The sequence below is a fragment of the Capricornis sumatraensis genome, chromosome 13 (assembly GCF_032405125.1).
Source record: "Capricornis sumatraensis isolate serow.1 chromosome 13, serow.2, whole genome shotgun sequence".
Taxonomy (NCBI): domain Eukaryota; kingdom Metazoa; phylum Chordata; class Mammalia; order Artiodactyla; family Bovidae; genus Capricornis; species Capricornis sumatraensis.
This window is the reverse complement of record NC_091081.1, coordinates 13,202,014-13,218,232: the sequence shown is the minus strand read 5'-3', so window position 1 is coordinate 13,218,232 and position 16,219 is coordinate 13,202,014. Positions and strand designations below refer to the sequence as shown.

Genomic DNA, 16,219 nt, shown 5'->3' with positions numbered 1-16,219 from the left:
GAAGTACAGTTATTTGAGAACAATGTTTCCTCAATAGAGCATATCTTTATTGAGACACAGAAGGGTTTGAACTGCACAGGTCCACTTGTATACAGATTTTTTTTTCCAATAAATTTGAAATACAATATTGCACCATCAATAGTTGGTTGAATCTATGGAGGAGGGATGTGGAGAGACAGCTCTAAAGTTATACGTGTATTTTTAACTGCAAAACTGTCAGCATCTCTAAACCCTGTGTTATTCAAGGGTCAATAGTGATTGGGAAGAATCAGCAATATATGGTATCTATTTTGAACATTGAACTATGATGCAGAATTCTATAATGAAAGTAGTGTGCTTTTTTTTTTTAATCTTTCAAGGAACTTTTCCTTTTTCACTTTGGTTTTTGAAGGTATTTCAGTTTTAAATCGAATGGCATTGTGGTATGATGTGGTCCTCAGTACCATTCATTAATATGTATTCTTGTGGGTTGTCATAAATCTCTACTCTTTGCTGTGGTGTTGGTTTTTATCCTTATTCCTAGTTTGTAGCATTTCATGTGATGCAGACCAAAGTGAAACATCCAGAACTTTCACCTTTTGTGCTTGAGAAGGTCTGATTTAGTTAGTCCTAATCTAACATGATCATGTTATATGATATTTATGCTATATGTTTTGACTTTCCACCACTAAGAGGGGACTGGAAATTCTTTGTAAGTTGAAATATTTCAGTATCACCAATATTATTAATAATGGAGTTTTTTTTTCATGTGTGATTCAGATATACTTCCTTCAAAAGAAGAGAAAAGCAAAACTCCACCCATGTTTCTGTGCATTAAAGTGGGAAAACCAATGAGGAAATCCTTTGCCACTCACACGACAGCTGTGGTCCAGCAGTATGGCAAACGAAGAAAGCAGCCGGAGTACTGGTTTGCTGTTCCTCGGGAGAGGTGAGTGTGGGCTGGAATAGGAAATCTGTTGGTCAAGTAGACTCTAATTGCATCTCAGTTTTTAATTTAGTCTTGAAATTCTTGGTTTTATTCTTGAATAAGAGATTTCTCTTCACAGTACATCTTAGAATTTCTAAAAGGATGTTATTTCAGTAGCTTTCGGCTAAAGGGTGATTTCAATATAGCAAATTTGAAGTCATCCTCGGTCCTGTGTGCAGAACCACTTTCAAAACTTTCTACTCAGTTGAATTTTAAATGAAGGAAGATTGAGGTATTTTCAGGTGCCAGTAAGTGGAAGTGCATTCTGTTGGGAATAAAGGAATATGATGGAGCAGAGCTCAACCCCAAGTGCTGCAGAAAGGCATGATTTTAATTTTAAAGTGCCTGTTATTCTTGGGCCGGGGGGTGGGGGGTGGGGGACTAAAGATTGCTTTCCCCTTATGGAGAAGGTGTCTGTGAGTCAGCAGCATGAGAAATGTAGCTAAGACCATCTGGGTGCACTTTGGGGGCTACATAGACCTCTAAAGAGATTTGTATTTTTAAATTGCCTACGAAGTTTTATTGGTGATGTGACAGTCTAGGAGAGCAGGGACAGTGGCGTGGCATTCTTCAGCAGTGCGTCACTGGGCAGTACATCTTTATAATAGAAATATTTAGGAAATGTTATTTTTTAGAAAAGAAATTTTCTTTTGTATGTGATAGAATAAAAATTTCTTCTCAGAAGCCTTGAAGCTAGTCTTCAAAATTGTTAAACACATGCATTTTTCCTTTTCCTAACTAGTCATCAAGGCATGCTTTTTGGTTAACATACCTGCCAAGAATAAATACTCAGTGAGCTTCCTTAAGCATGAAATGCTTATTTATTTAACTGAACTTTTTCCCAAATATTTCAATATTGAAGAGGTAATTTCATTTTACTTTATTTTTTTGGCCATGCCACTCAGCTTGTGGAAACTTAGTTCGCGACCAGGGATTGAACCCAGTCCATGGCTGTGAAAGAGCCAAGTCTTAACCACTGGACCTCCAGGGAATTCCCAAGCATGATTTCTTAATAAAGCAAAATGAAATTCCAAACACAAGCACAACTTCTGGCTGATCAGTGCCCAGAATGGTAATTCTCATGAAGAGTTGCCTGATCTTAATAAATCATAGTTTAATGTGAAGCTAATTAATAGAATTTTAATTAAGGAATTTGCTAATATTTTTTCTGTTTGGAATACAAACTCATGTTAACATAGATGTTAAACATAATTTGTTTTGTGTTTACAAGTTGTACTCCTCTCCCTGTGCTTAGAACCCCAACACTGACTCCTTCAAAGTTTACAGATACTGAGGAGGTACAAAGAAAATGTGTGTCTTTTACATTTCTTCTTCTTGAAATATTTACAAATAATTTCTGAAGCCCTGTGAAAATCGGAGTTCTGGAATCTTATGTCATAGATGTATAATATCTTAGAGGTTTAGGCCAATTCCTGATTTTATTGGTGGAGAATACAAAGTACTGACTCTTTCAGCTATATTTAAGTTACGTGGATTCCTGGTCTGTTGGGAAACCTATCTAGATCATTTTCTCTCTGGAAAAATGTATTGTTTATAATATAATGAATTTAGGTTTTTTCAGTTGTATTATCTTTGAGATGTATGTGTACCAAGCGAATCTTATAGAGTGATTTATTTACAGTCTCACACATGTAGTTTTTTTATTGTCATTCTTTAAGCCAGAATAAGTCTGTAATGCTGAAATGGCACTTCTCTTTGACCTCGCACACAAGTAGTTATTGTGAGCTTTTTTAAAGTCGGTCACTTGTTGAATTCTATTACATTGCATTTTATAGTGTCCCTGGTTTTTTTTTTTTTTTCGTCTTTGGCTAGCAAATAACCTGACATACTTGTCTTTCTTAAACTAATCATTAATTGACCAAATATTTTTTCTGGGAAATACTATATATCTCACTATGTTAATGATGTTTTCTGTGCAGATGTTGGGAAATTTTTTTCCGTTCTTTACATATTTCCGTCTCTACCTACCCTAAGGGAAGCCACATTTTAGTTTAAGATTGGGAAATGGAATAGAATGGGGAGCCCCAAAATAAACCCACACTTTTATGGTCAGTTAATCTACAACAAAGGAGGCGAGAATATAGGGCAAAGACAGTCTCTTTAATAAATGGTGATGGGAAAACTGAATCACTTTCTTACACCACATAGAAAAGTAAAATAGGTTAAAGGTGTAAATGCAAGACTTGAAACTCCTTCAAGAAAACATAGGCAGTAAGCTCTTTGACATCAGTCTCAGCAATATTTTTTTGGATACGTCTTCTTAGGTGAGAGCAACAGGAGCAAAAATAGACAAAAAGGACTGCATCAAGCTTAAAAGTTGTCTGTACAGTGAAGGAAGCCATAGAAAAATGAAACAGCAGCCTACTGAAAGGGAGAAGATATTTGCAGGTTATATGCCTGATAAGGAGTTAATGTCCAAAATACGTAAAGAACTCAAATATGTAAAGAACTCATACAACTTAGTATCAAAAAATTCAATTAAAAAGCAGGTGGAGGATCTGAGTAGACCTCTTTCCAAAGAAGACATACAGGTGGCCAACAGGCATGTGAAAAGATGCTCAAATCGCTAATCATCAGGGAAATGCAAATCAAAATCTTGATACCTCACACCTGTCAGAATGGTTGTCATCAAAAAGACAACACGAGTTGGCGAGGATGTAGAAAAAGGGAAACCTCATGCACTATTGGTGGGAGTGCACACTGGTGCAAACACTATGGTAAACAGTGTGGAGGTTCTGCAAAACATTTAAAATGAACTACCACACAGTTTAGCAATTTCACCTCTGGGTATTTATTTGAAGAAAACAAAAGTCAAAAAGAAATATGCACTCCTGTGTTGTTGTGTTGCTCTTCAGTCGCTCAGTCACATCCAGCTCTTTGTGACCTCATGGACTGCAGCACACCAGGCTTCCCTGGCCATCACCAGCTCCCAGAACTTGCTCAAACTCATGTCCATTGAGTTGATAATGCCATCCAACCATCTCATTTTCTGTCGCCCCCTGCTCTTCCTGCCTTCTATCTTTCCCAGCATCATGGTCTTTTCCCATGAGTAGGCTCTTCATATCAGATGGCCAGAGCATTGGAGCTTCAGCTTCAGCATCAGTCCTTCCAATGAATATTCAGGGTTGATTTCCTATAGGATGGACTGGTTGGATCTCCTTGCAGTCCAAGGGACTCTCCAACACCACAGTTCAGAAGCATCAATTCTTCAGCACTCAGCCTTCTTTATGGTCCAGTTCTTACATCCATACATGACTACTGGAAAAACCATAGCTTTGACTAGACAGACTTTTGTTGCCAAGGTAATGTCTCTGCTTTTTAATGTGCTGTCTAGATTTGTCATAGCTTTTCTTCCAAGGAGCAAGCGTCTTTTTATTTCATGGCTGCAGTCACCATTTGCAGTGATTTTGGAGCCCAAGAAAATAACGTCTGTCACTGTTTCCTGAATGGGGAGAGAGTGGCCATTCCTGGTTCTCATGGACCCAGCAGATGGAGAGTAGTCTGGAGCACTGACTGGATTGCTAGGACCGCCCAACCCATTCCAGTGCTGCTCTCATCTGGGCAAAGGTGCCAATGCTGGGAATAGGGAGAGCATACACTTAGAGGAACTGAGCCAGCTCATACCTGCTCCAGCACCTTGTGACCGACACTGCACCCAATGAGACAGCATCAGCCACTAGGCACAGGGGAAACTCCAGCTCACACCTGGTTCTGGCTGTGTCTCCTCCATCACCAGCTCCACCTCCCACCAAAGCGAGAGCTGCCTGGACACCTGGGGAAAAACATGACCTGTGGTAACTTCATATCCTGCTCTCCCACCAGAGCCACAGGCAGACTGTATCAGAATGCTCCTACACACGGGCAGCCCTTCAAGACCTGGATAGGCAACCATTTAACCCTAATTTCACAGAAAGTGAAAGTGAAGTCGCTCAGTTGTGTCCGACTCTTTGCGACCCCATCGACTGTAGCCTACCAGGTTTCTCCGTCTGTGGGATTTTCCAGGAAAGAGTACTGGAGTGGGTTGCCATTGCCTTCTCCAGGAGATCTTTCTGACCCAGGGATTGAACCCGGGTCTCCCGCATTGTAGGCAGACGCTTTACCATCTGAGCTACCAGGGAAGCTGAGAGACAATTGTTTCAAACAAAAGAACAAGAACACTCTCTGAAAAAACAACTTAATGAAACAAAGATAAAATAATTTACCAGATAAAGAGTTCAAAACATTAATAATAAGAATGCTAACTGAACTAGGGAGGAGAATAGATGAACAGAATGAGAATTTTAATAAGGAACTTGAAAACAAAAGCCAGTCAGAACTGAAGATAGTAACTGAAATAGAAATCACACTAGAAGGAATTAACGGCACACAGAGTGATACAGAACACATGAGCAATCTGGAAAATTAAATTAATGAAAATCACCCAATCAGAACAGCAAAAAGAAAAAAACGAACAATTTAAGGGACCTCTGGGACAACATCAGGCATACTAACATCCTCTTTATATGGGTCCCAGAAGGAGAAGACAGAGGAAAGGGTTAAAAATGTATTTGATAAAATTATGACTGAAAACTTTCCAGACCTGAAGGAGAGAAACATATATCCAGGTATAGGAAGCAGAAGAGTCTCAAAGGAGTCTCAGATTAACCCAAGGAGATCCACCCCAACACACCATAATTAAAATGGCAAAACTTAGAGAATTCTACAGGCAACAAGAGGAAAAGTCATGTACAAGGGAATCCCCATAAGGCTATCAAATGAATTCTCTGCAGAAAACTTTGCAAGCCAGAAGAGAGTATCAGGTTAAATTTGAAGTGCTATAAGAGAAAAACCTAGGCAACCAAGAGTGTTCTACCTGACAGGACTGTCATTCAGAATAGGAGAGAGAAAGAACTTCTCAGAGAAGCAAAAACTAAAAGAGTTCATAAACACTATACCAACTCTTTAAAAGCAATGTCGAAGGGTCTTCTCTAAGTGGAAGAGAGTAGGCTGCAAACTCCAATAAGAATTTATCGGAAAGGAAAAAGCCCACTAGTAAAGGCAAGTATATAGTAAAGGCTGTGGATCAACCACTTACATAAGCCAGTATGCAGATTAAAAGAGAAGAAAAATGGAAAAATCTTAACTGTAACTGTAGCTAACAGTTAAGGGAAAAACAAGAGAAGATGTAAGATGTCAAATATGGCATCACAACACAAAATGCCGGGGAGGTGGTGGTAAAGATGCAGATCTTTTAGTATGCGTTGAAACTTAATGACTATCTAGAGGCTTAATATAGATTGTATTCCAAACATTTGGATACTCTTCTATATAAAAAATACATTTGTCTTTTTTCCTCTACTGAGATTATTTCCTTTCTTTGAAAGAACCAATAATTCCTATCTAAATTTAAAATGTTATCTTTTTTCAATTATTTATGGCCTCTTAACCTCTGAAATATTTCATATTTAATTTTTTATTTCATATTTAATAATAATTGATTTCATATTATTTAGCTGTTAAAATCAGTAAGATGGAAACAGCAGGAATTATGTAGAGTTGGCCAAATCATGTATAAATGTTTAATTCATCAATCCAGGATGAAGTAACTGGTAAGTGTGATTTGTGTAATAAGTAGGCTAATAAGAGAAGGAAAAGGAGAAAGGGAGAGCCCATGAGTATTTTTCAGTCAGTTCAGTCACTCAGTCATGTCCGACTCTTTGTGACCCTGTGGACCACAGCACACCAGGCTTCCCTGTCCATCACCAACTCCCGGAGTTTTCTCAAACTCATGTGCGTTGAGTTGGTGATGCAATTCAACCATCTCATCCTCTGTCATCCCCTTCTCCTCCCGCCTTCAATCTTTCCCAGCATCAGAGTCTTTTCAGATGAGTCAGTTCTTCACATCAGGTGGCCAAGGTACTGGACATCAGTCCACTACCAACGTATTGGACATTGGAGGTGGCATCAGTCCACTATACTTATTTTATCCACACTACCACTGTGTACAATTGAGTGTGCGACCTTCTTTGTTTTCCCTGCCTCTATGACAGGAGACGCAGGAGACTCGGGTTCGATCCCTGAGTCAGGAAGATTGCCTGAAGGAGGGCGTGACAACCCACTCCAGTATTATTGCTGGGAAAATTCCATGGACAGGGGAGCCTGGTGGGCTATGGTTCATGGGGTCACAAAGAATTGGACATGACTGAAGCGACCAAGCACACATGCATACTTTATATAGTATTTAGAAGAATATAAAAAAGCAAAGGGAAAATAAAAAGCTCATAATTTTGTTACACAAAGCTGACTACAGTTTATCTTTGTTTTTGTAGCCTTTCAGCCTTTTTTCTATGTGTGCATTAATGTAGTAAGTCTATATATACACAAATATACAATATACACATACACACTATTTTGTAAACTGCTTTTACTTCTCTGCCATTAAACATCCTATCTGTATTTAGTAAGCATGCATTACTTTTGTTAATGAGATATAAAATTTAAAAAATTGATTTTTCTATTAAACTCACTTTACAGTGGGAAGATAATCCAAGTCCTAAGGACCCTCATGAAAACTAAGAAAAATGCTCCTTATTTCTCATTTTCCTTAGAGAAAACAGAGTGATTTAAAGGAATCACAGACTGACCTAGGTTTACACCATGAAATCTTGAACCATAGTTAATGCTGCATTTTCTGATCAAAAGTCATCTTTTGCTTGCTTTTAAGGGTATCAGAGCTAAACTGAAATCTTTAATAATGGTCAGTGCCCAAAACACCATAGTTCTCAATAGTCTTTACTATACTTTTTAGAACAATCTAGGTTCTACTTAGCCAAACCAGGTATATTTCAGAATACAAACCTGGTGATTTTTATGTCATATTGTAGTCCTATAATAATGTTTTAAGATAAGCATATCACTAATAAAGAAAAAATTCAAAAAGAGCTCCAAAATAATTCCTAAAGGAATTATCTTTCTCTCTTTGTATTAACACAAGTTCTAATTTTGGGGAACCTACTGAAAAAAAGTAAGCTATAGGATAATAAGGTTGCTTATGTAAATATTCTCACTTTATTTTTTTTAATACTTCCAAACATTTTGAAGTGGTCTTACTTCCTCTCATTCTATTCCTGGTCATTTTACTTTTTGTTTCACCCACTTAAAGTTCTAGCAATTCATCATTTTCCAGAAGCACCTTGGTAGGCAGCCACCCTTCAGTAACTTCACTAACCAGCTTTGGCAAGTGCCTTAAGTTAATCAGTGACTCTACAGTGGAGCCTAAGCATGTGAAAAAAGAACGCCCCTTTTAGAGTGAGCGCTCTACTCCGGTGGCTGTGTTTTGTGGTGGAAGAGTGGGAGCCAGCACTTTGGAGAGTAGTTTGTTGCCTGTTTCCACTGCAGGATAATTAATCCCAGCCAATGGGTGCCACACATAGTGTTTGGGAGTAAGTATGCAGAAACAGTAATTTCTGCAACTACATGTTTGCAGGGGCCAGATGGAGGGATGTGGGGAGGGACGCTCAGGGGCCCGTGTTAATTATCTGCTCTGGGAATCAGCTGCTGAGTAACTTGGTCCCTCCAACCCAATGCTGCTATGTGGGAATGTGAGCGTGGTGTTGCTAAATTTTCTCATCTCTTTCAGAAGAAATTGAATTATGGATGATGTGTGGCAAATCCCCCCAATTTTGCAGTATTAGCCACTGTTTATGGGGAATATAAAGTAGTGAGCAGTGCAAAAAGTGCTTCCCTACTGCTGAGTCCAAGTGACAGGCTGCCGACTGAAGGCCTCCAGCATTGATATTAATATAAACCTTCAATTTTTACTTATTTGTGCGTGATCTGTATTGTAACTATTTTGTTTTGATGAATGATTCTCAAAAGGATTTCCTATTATTTCTGGTGAACAAAGAAGCTTGTTTAGTTGGTGCTTTGTAAATAAAGTTTTCTTTTATAGATACACAAAGACCCTTTAAGAATGGGCATTACATCAGGGCATTACTAACCATTGATTTCATTTGAAGTTGTAGAATGTTGAATCCAGAAGGGACCTTACCAGCAAGTAAAATGACCCCTTTCATATAAGGGCTGAGAGGGTAACAGGCAGAAAGGCCAGGGGTCTCCAAATGGAGGAAATAGGCTGCAAGAGTCTCTTAAAATTCTTTGTTGCCATGACAACACCTGGTTCCACCTGAACTTAAACTTTTCTCAAACTTTGAGCTAGCCAATGCGTTTTTCTTATGGAAATGTTTTTCTTAAGCTATGTTAATGAAACTATGTATTTGCTTTGGAATTTGCCTTTCTTCAAAATGGTTCCACCTAAGACTAACTTTTTTTTCCTCTTCTCAAACTTTGGGCTGGTAATAGCTCAACAGACCAGTATTCATATCAATTGTTTTATGACTGGGGGATGACACACTTCATGCCATCAGATCTCAAAAATGCATATTGTGGGAGAGGGGCCTAGTAAAACTCTTCAGCCTTGAGGTGTCTCTCTTATCTGATTAATAGCTTTCTAGCAGACATAAAACACCCAGCTAAAGACTAGCAGAGGGGCACTCTCCGTCCCCCTTCTGATGTCTGTGTCAGAAGCTTTCTCTGTCTTTTTCATACTTTAATTAAACTGCTACACAAAAGCTCTTGAGTGATCAAGTCTGGTTCCTGGTCCTGAAGAGAAATCTTTGGAGATCAAGAATCTGACACTGTTCACCCTAAGCTATCAGGACCTTAGGTCAGGCCATTGAGGATGAGCTTTAAAATTAAGTGAGTTTTCTAGTAATGGCTTCTGTGGTCAAGAGTGCTTTGCCTTAAAAACAAATGAAAGCATTCTGTTTTTTAATGACCAGTCTACTGTAGAGCTCACACAGCTATTCTATTAATAAATAGCAAAAAAAAAAAAAAAAAAAAATGTTGTGATTGTATTTAAGTCAGGAAAAGTTAAACATTTCTTTAATGATTTAAATAAAATGCTTGTGTAAGAAGAGAGCAAGATATTAAAAACAAACAGGAAAAGAGTGCTTTGCCTTATTGGGTTTCTGAGTGGAAAAGTCTGGGAATGGTTTAGGCTGAAGTGCATGCTGCTGCTGCTGCTGAGTCACTTCAGTCGTGTCCGACTCTGTGCAGCCCCATAGACGGCAGCCCACCAGGCTCCCCCGTCCCTGGGATTCTCTAGGCAAGAACACTGGAGTGGGTTGCCATTTCCTTCTCCAATGCATGGAAGTGAAAAGTGGAAGTGAAGTCGCTCAGTCGCGACTGCAGCCTACCAGGCTCCTCCACCCATGGGATTTTCCAGGCAAGAGTACTGGAGTGGGGTGCCATTGCCTTCTCCGAGGCTGAAGTGCATAGAATGTCTTTAATGTACCATTCATACAGCTGAACAGTGGGACTACATATGTACTCCTTACTGTCTGGGTCATATTCTTTCTTCTTCCCTTTCTTGTAGTATTATTTCCTATTCTCTGTACCATAATGTACTCTAAAGTATATCTTTAATGTAATAACCATTAAATTGTTTAATGGTTCCTGCTTAGTTTTTTAAAAAAAATTAAGTGCATGGTTTGCGGGTTATATCTTGCTGTGTGTTGCCCCAATTTCTTTTCGTACCAGTCAAGTGACCTGTGATAAGACGAGAGTGCCTAACTGCTTCTGGGTCATTTTGGTCAGGTTTGTTGGTCTATGTGGTAGCACGATTTTAGAGAATCACGTATAGGGGACTTTCTGAAAGATCTGTTTAACAGTAGATTGAACTTATGCATTTAGCACTCCATATACTGGAATGAGGAGCTAGGTTTTCTTACCTTCATTTTAAGAGCTCAGAGAGGGATTTCCCTGGTGGTCCAGTGGCTAAAACTCCTCACTCCCAATGCAGGGGGCCCAGGTTCGATCCCTAGTCATGGAACTAGATCCTGTGTGCTGCCACTAAGACCCAGTACAGCCAAATAAATATATAGATTAATAATAATAAAATAAAAGCACGGAGAGATTAAGGAACTTTCCCAAAGCCTCCAGCTGATAACAAGTGGAACTAACTTGGGAGGTCAGGTCTTTAACTTAGAAATGGTGCTTTTGTCCTTTACCTCACAATTATGTTAAAAAAAAAAAAAAGCAACAGTAAATAAAATCCCACCATAACTAGTAGTCTTGTTTGATAGCATAAATGATAGTCATACCTAAAACCTTTACACCTAAACTATGAACAGCTGGGATAATGTTTTGTTCCAAGCATCACCTCCGATTTGTCCTCATGTTTTGTGTCCCTCAACCCTACAGCTTGGTCAGTGGTGGGCTTTTGTGAAATAGTAAAACCAGAACAGCAAGACTGACATAAAGGAAACAGTGCAACATGTGGGTTGAGACCATGAACTGACCTGAGGTTAATGCCAGGTCCACCCCTAGCATACTGTGTGGCTGTGGGCAAGTTAGTTAACCAGTGTAAGCATCTGTTTCTTCCAGCACTAACTAGGAGCGCTAATTACAGTGGCTGCCCCCTGAAGTTCCCATGAGAAATAACTGCGCTCGTCTGTCCTCTAAACGAAAGTCGGTTGCTGCTCTGCGGCTTCCTTTCCTATAGTTGGCAGGACTTTTTGCCTCTAAGGTAAGCCTGCTGCCTTCTAAGAACCTTTATCATTTCCCTTCTTTGAATTTCTTTCTCAGAGATGACAACTCTATCTGCTACATGCAGATTTGTAACTTGAATATGGTGTCTTCTTTGGGGTGAATCTCTAAAGGAGCCTTGAGGCTTATGACAAAATCTCCTTTCAGTTCAGTCACTCAGTCGTGTCCGACTCTTTGCGACCCCATGGACTGCAGCACACCAGGCCTCCCTATCCATCACCACCTCCTAGAGCCTACTCAAACTCATGTCCATTGAGTTGGTGATGCCATTCAACCATCTCATCCTCTGTCGTCCCCTTCTCCCGCCTTCAATCCTTCACGGCATCAGGGTCTTTTCAAATGAGTCAGTTCTTCATATCAGGTGGCTAAAGTATTAGAGTTTCAGCCTCAGCATCAGTCCTTCCAATGAATATTCAGGACTGATTTCCTTTAGGATGGACTGACTGGTCCTAGCTGTCCAAGGGACTCTAAAGAGTCTTCTCCAGCACCACAATTCAAAAGCATCAATTCTATGGCATTCAGCTTTCTTCACAGTCCAACTCTCACATCCATACATGACTACTGGAAAAACCATGGCCTTGACTAGACGGACCTTTGTTGGCAAAGTAATGTCTCTGCTTTTGAATATGCTGTCTAGGTTGGTCATAACTTTTCTCCCAAGGAGTAGGCGTCTTTTCATTTCATGGCTGCAGTCACCATCTGCATCCAGAATCACTGCAGATGATGAAATATGATTAAGCCCAAAGTAGGAGTTAGACGGGAAACCTGAACAAATCTTGAGTGCCGGGTTTTGGTATCACCAGTGGCTGGATGGGTGGGAACTATTCTTGTGCCTGGAGGAGTGTGAATGGCAAGCTCCTCGCTACGTCCACCACTTTGCCTGGACCCTGGCCTTGATCGCCTCCTGGCTGGATTGCCATTGCCGCCTTCTCCACAAAGTCTCTGTTTCCAGTTAGTCATATCTCTTCCTGACCTTCCCTCCTTGGCTCCACAGCAGTCTGTCTAAACTGCAGATCTGGCTGGGCCACTTCCCTGCCGGAGCCCTGAATATTGCTAGTGGTGCTTCTCAAACTTCGGTCATTCCCTTCCTTTCCAAATACCCCCATATCTGCAAACCATCTGTACTACTATTTCCTTAAGAGTTGTCTTCAAAGGATTTAGATCAACTCTTTTTTTTTTTAACTTAGGCTTTTCCTGAGCAGTAATATCTGTGAAATTTAGGAGCTAATAATATGCTAATTGTGTTGACTCCCAATACACTTTAAATAAATACATAACTATGGAAATAGGGTCCTCTGGGCGTCCTCTGAAGTCACTGGAGCTGCCCCTGATACACTTTGGAGAATGGTAGCCTTGGAATAAGGTCAGAGCATATTATCTTGTGCCCAGGATTTGCTGTGACCCAGTGACCCAGCTCCTCTGGCTTTTTCTTTGCTCCCTCCTGCCAGTCCATTAACAAAAGATAAAACTCTATCTTTTTTCCCACCTGTCAGGAGTTCTTCCCCCTCCCTGATGAGTTCTTGTCCTACGTGGACATCCCAGTGCTGATGCCCACTGGCTTCTGCCATTGGAACTGTGTTAGGCACTTTTGTTCTCAACCTGATCACTTGAGGCCAGGGGCTGGATCACCCTGGGCAGGCACTGTGTCTCAGTAGCCTGTCCCGATTACAGAATCTGCGTCAAGAAGTCACCAGGGACGTGATTGCATTGTCCCTCCTTCCCTCTGCCATGTCCAGTTTGACCTCCTTCCAGCATTAGGGTCTTTTTGCACATGACCCTGCGGTGGAATACTGCTTCCCTTCCTCCTGTAACTGACTGTTCCTTCAGAACTCAGCTGGACCTGGACCCCTCGGAGGCCTTCCCTGACCCCAGCGTGAAATGATTCTCCACCAGGCTTACCTTTGTTATCACTCTTCTTAAAATAATAATAACAAGAAAGAAAGAGGCTCAACCGATGGAGCATGGAGGCCAGAGTGGGATGATGGAGCAGAGAGATACAAGAGCATGTGGCTGCAGCAAAGAGCCCATTAGGGAGACTGACACAAAACAAAGCTCTCAGGAGCCCTAAGGAGTTTGAAATTATCCGAAAACCTCCAGGGAGAGAGCGGAAGGGTTTTGCACAGCTGGGTCAAGTGCTCAGATTTGTATTTTATCACCTTGCTTCTACTTCTCTGCCTCTTCCTCTTGGCTTCGTTCCAGGACTTCTCCTACTGCTTTTTCCTTACATACCAGGTTTTTCCAGGACCCAGTACCTGTCCTGTGAGTTCCCTGCTCACAGGTGTTACCACCCTTATTGCTTCATGACCACATGGTAGCCAGCAGGGTGGTAATTACTGGTAATGCAGTAATTGTGTTGGCTTGGCCAGAGGCCGTAGATGGTGTTCTGAGGTAACTGAGGCTGAAGCTCGGTGACTCATGGAGACCACAGGGTGAGTCAATGTGCTTCAAAAATAAAATAAAAGCCATCAGCGGGCTGTCAGAGGTCAAGACAAATGATGAATGAGATACCGTTGAGTTTCTTCACGGTAGGTCAAGTTTGAGGAAGTCAGCTTCACTAAAGTAGTGAGGGAGGGAACAGGATGCAAAACCCTGCCTCCATCCACACAGTTTCTGAGGCAGGTTTCTTCTGTGCTGTGCTAAGTCGCTGTAGCCGTGTCTGACTCCTTGCCACCCTGTGGACTGCAGCCCGCCAGGCTCCTCTGTCCATGGGATTCTCCAGGCAAGAATACTGGAGTGGGTTGCCATGCTCTCCTCCAGGGGATCTTGACCCAGGAATCGAACTCTTGTCTCTTATGTCTCCTTCATCGGCAGGCAGGTTCTTTACCACTAGCGCCACCTGGGACAAAGGGCATATACTAGAAGGTTGATAGAGTCAGGAACAAAAAGGAGTTGCGAAAAAAATGTTTAACCCAAATGTTAACAATATAGCCTGAAGGGAAGATGAGGTATGGGAAGGAAGCCTTAGGGAGAAACAAAATCTCGAGGCTTATGTTTTTTGTTTGTTTGGGGTTTTTTGACCACAAAGCAATGCATGTGGGATCCGAGTTCCCTGACTAGGGATCGAACTCATACCCTTTGCGCTGGGAGCTCGGAGCCTTAACCACTGGACCACCAGGGAGGTCCCAGAGGCTTATATATGTATTTTTAAGAGTGGGGAAGTGCAAGTAAATTTGTGGATTAAGATGAAGGAGATAAAGTGGTGGAGAAGTGAGATGGGAATAATGTAGGGAGACCACTCAAGGGTGGGACTGTTTGAATTTCTGAGAGGAGGGTTAAAACAGGAGAGCAGTTACTTCTTCTGAAGAGAGTGCTTACTAAGGGGGGGGCACCCTATTAGAGAGTCCTCTGTTCTGAGAGGCAGGGTGGGTAGAAGAGAGACTGAATGTGGGCTGAGGGCTGAGTCTGGAATAGCTGCTGAGTGGAGGAGCCGCGGAGGAGGGGCACTGGAGGTGAGTAGAGATCCCCAGGAGGGCGGGTTTCTTCTGGCACACGTTGGGCGCCCTTGACTTGTAGTGGACCCATTAAGCTCCAATAAGCAAATGCAGCAACATCCATCGTCTCACTAGAGGAGTTAGAAAGGTGCTTGTTTCTGTGAATAGGCGTTTGGAAGGGCAGGTGCAACAGGAGGGAGAAAGCTGTGTGCCTTTAGGAGGCCCTGGTGGGGGTGGGGTGCAGAGACTGGCCTGGAAGTGTGTGAATTCCCGAGGGGCTGATGCTGGGGAAAGGCGAGGGCTGAGGGTCAAGGTGAGAGCGGAACTGACGGGGTTGTGCTCGTGAGGAGGGCGAGGGGAGGGCAGAGGGGTAAGGAGGGGGTTTTCAGAACTTCAGGCCTGTTTCCAGAGGGCAGGATTCGGTTCTGGGAACTAACCACCAGGAAAATCCAGTTAAGCTAGCCAAAAAGAACTGTTCCAGGAATTAGGTTAGAGAAACTTAAATAAACTCAGGGCCGCTCTAATCTAGAAGGAGAAAAAAAATGAAGTCACATCCTCTTCTTTTTGGTCTCCAAGGACCAAGAAAGGAAGCAATCAAACCAGCTCTAGATGAGCTTGAATTTTCTCTTGTAGAACGGGCCTTTCTAACTGTTCACCCCTGCTTTCCCCTCAGAGGCATAGTGTGAAAACCCCTCCTTGTAAGACAATGTGGAGGTTTTACGTGTGGGAGGCTATGGTTGAGGGATGCTGGGGTGCGCCAGGGTCCTGGGCATCTGAGAAAAGAGACATGGGCTCTCCCCAGCAGGTTGCCCTGTTGCACAACCTACTTTGGAGGTTTCCTGTATCCCCGGAGGCTTCTCGAGGCTGGGGAGACTGTCGGCTGCAGGCAGAGAGCCTGCCACCTGAGAGAGGCAGGAGGCTGTCCAGGGCTGTTGCACACCCGTCGCAGCCAGTGGAGAGCCGTTCCCAGCGGTGTGGCTGAGCAGAGTAGGCTGCCCTGATGTTCCCCAGGCCTGGAGCTGAGTGCTGTGTGCAGTGCGTGGAAGTGTGGAGAAGGAGGTATGGGGGAGGGTGCCCCCATGTGACCTAAGGGCCACTCAGGGCATCTCACACCTACTTAAGCTTCGTTCATAAAACCCCAAACCAAGGAAGTAGCCAACTCATTCTATGAGACCCTTAACAGTTGCAAAAGTGCACCATCCCCCTTGGGGCT

The 16,219-nt window shown here is 42.1% G+C and overlaps 1 protein-coding gene across 2 annotated transcripts in view; it reads left to right on the top strand.

Moving 5' to 3' along the window:
• NCOA7 (nuclear receptor coactivator 7) overlaps nt 1-16,219 on the top strand; it is a 79,687-nt gene that overhangs the window by 39,896 nt on the left and 23,572 nt on the right. For both annotated transcript variants that reach the window (XM_068984847.1, XM_068984846.1), the window contains exon 8: nt 760-928. In XM_068984847.1, the coding sequence (XP_068840948.1) occupies nt 760-928 (169 nt within the window). The remainder of the gene's footprint in view (nt 1-759; nt 929-16,219) is intronic.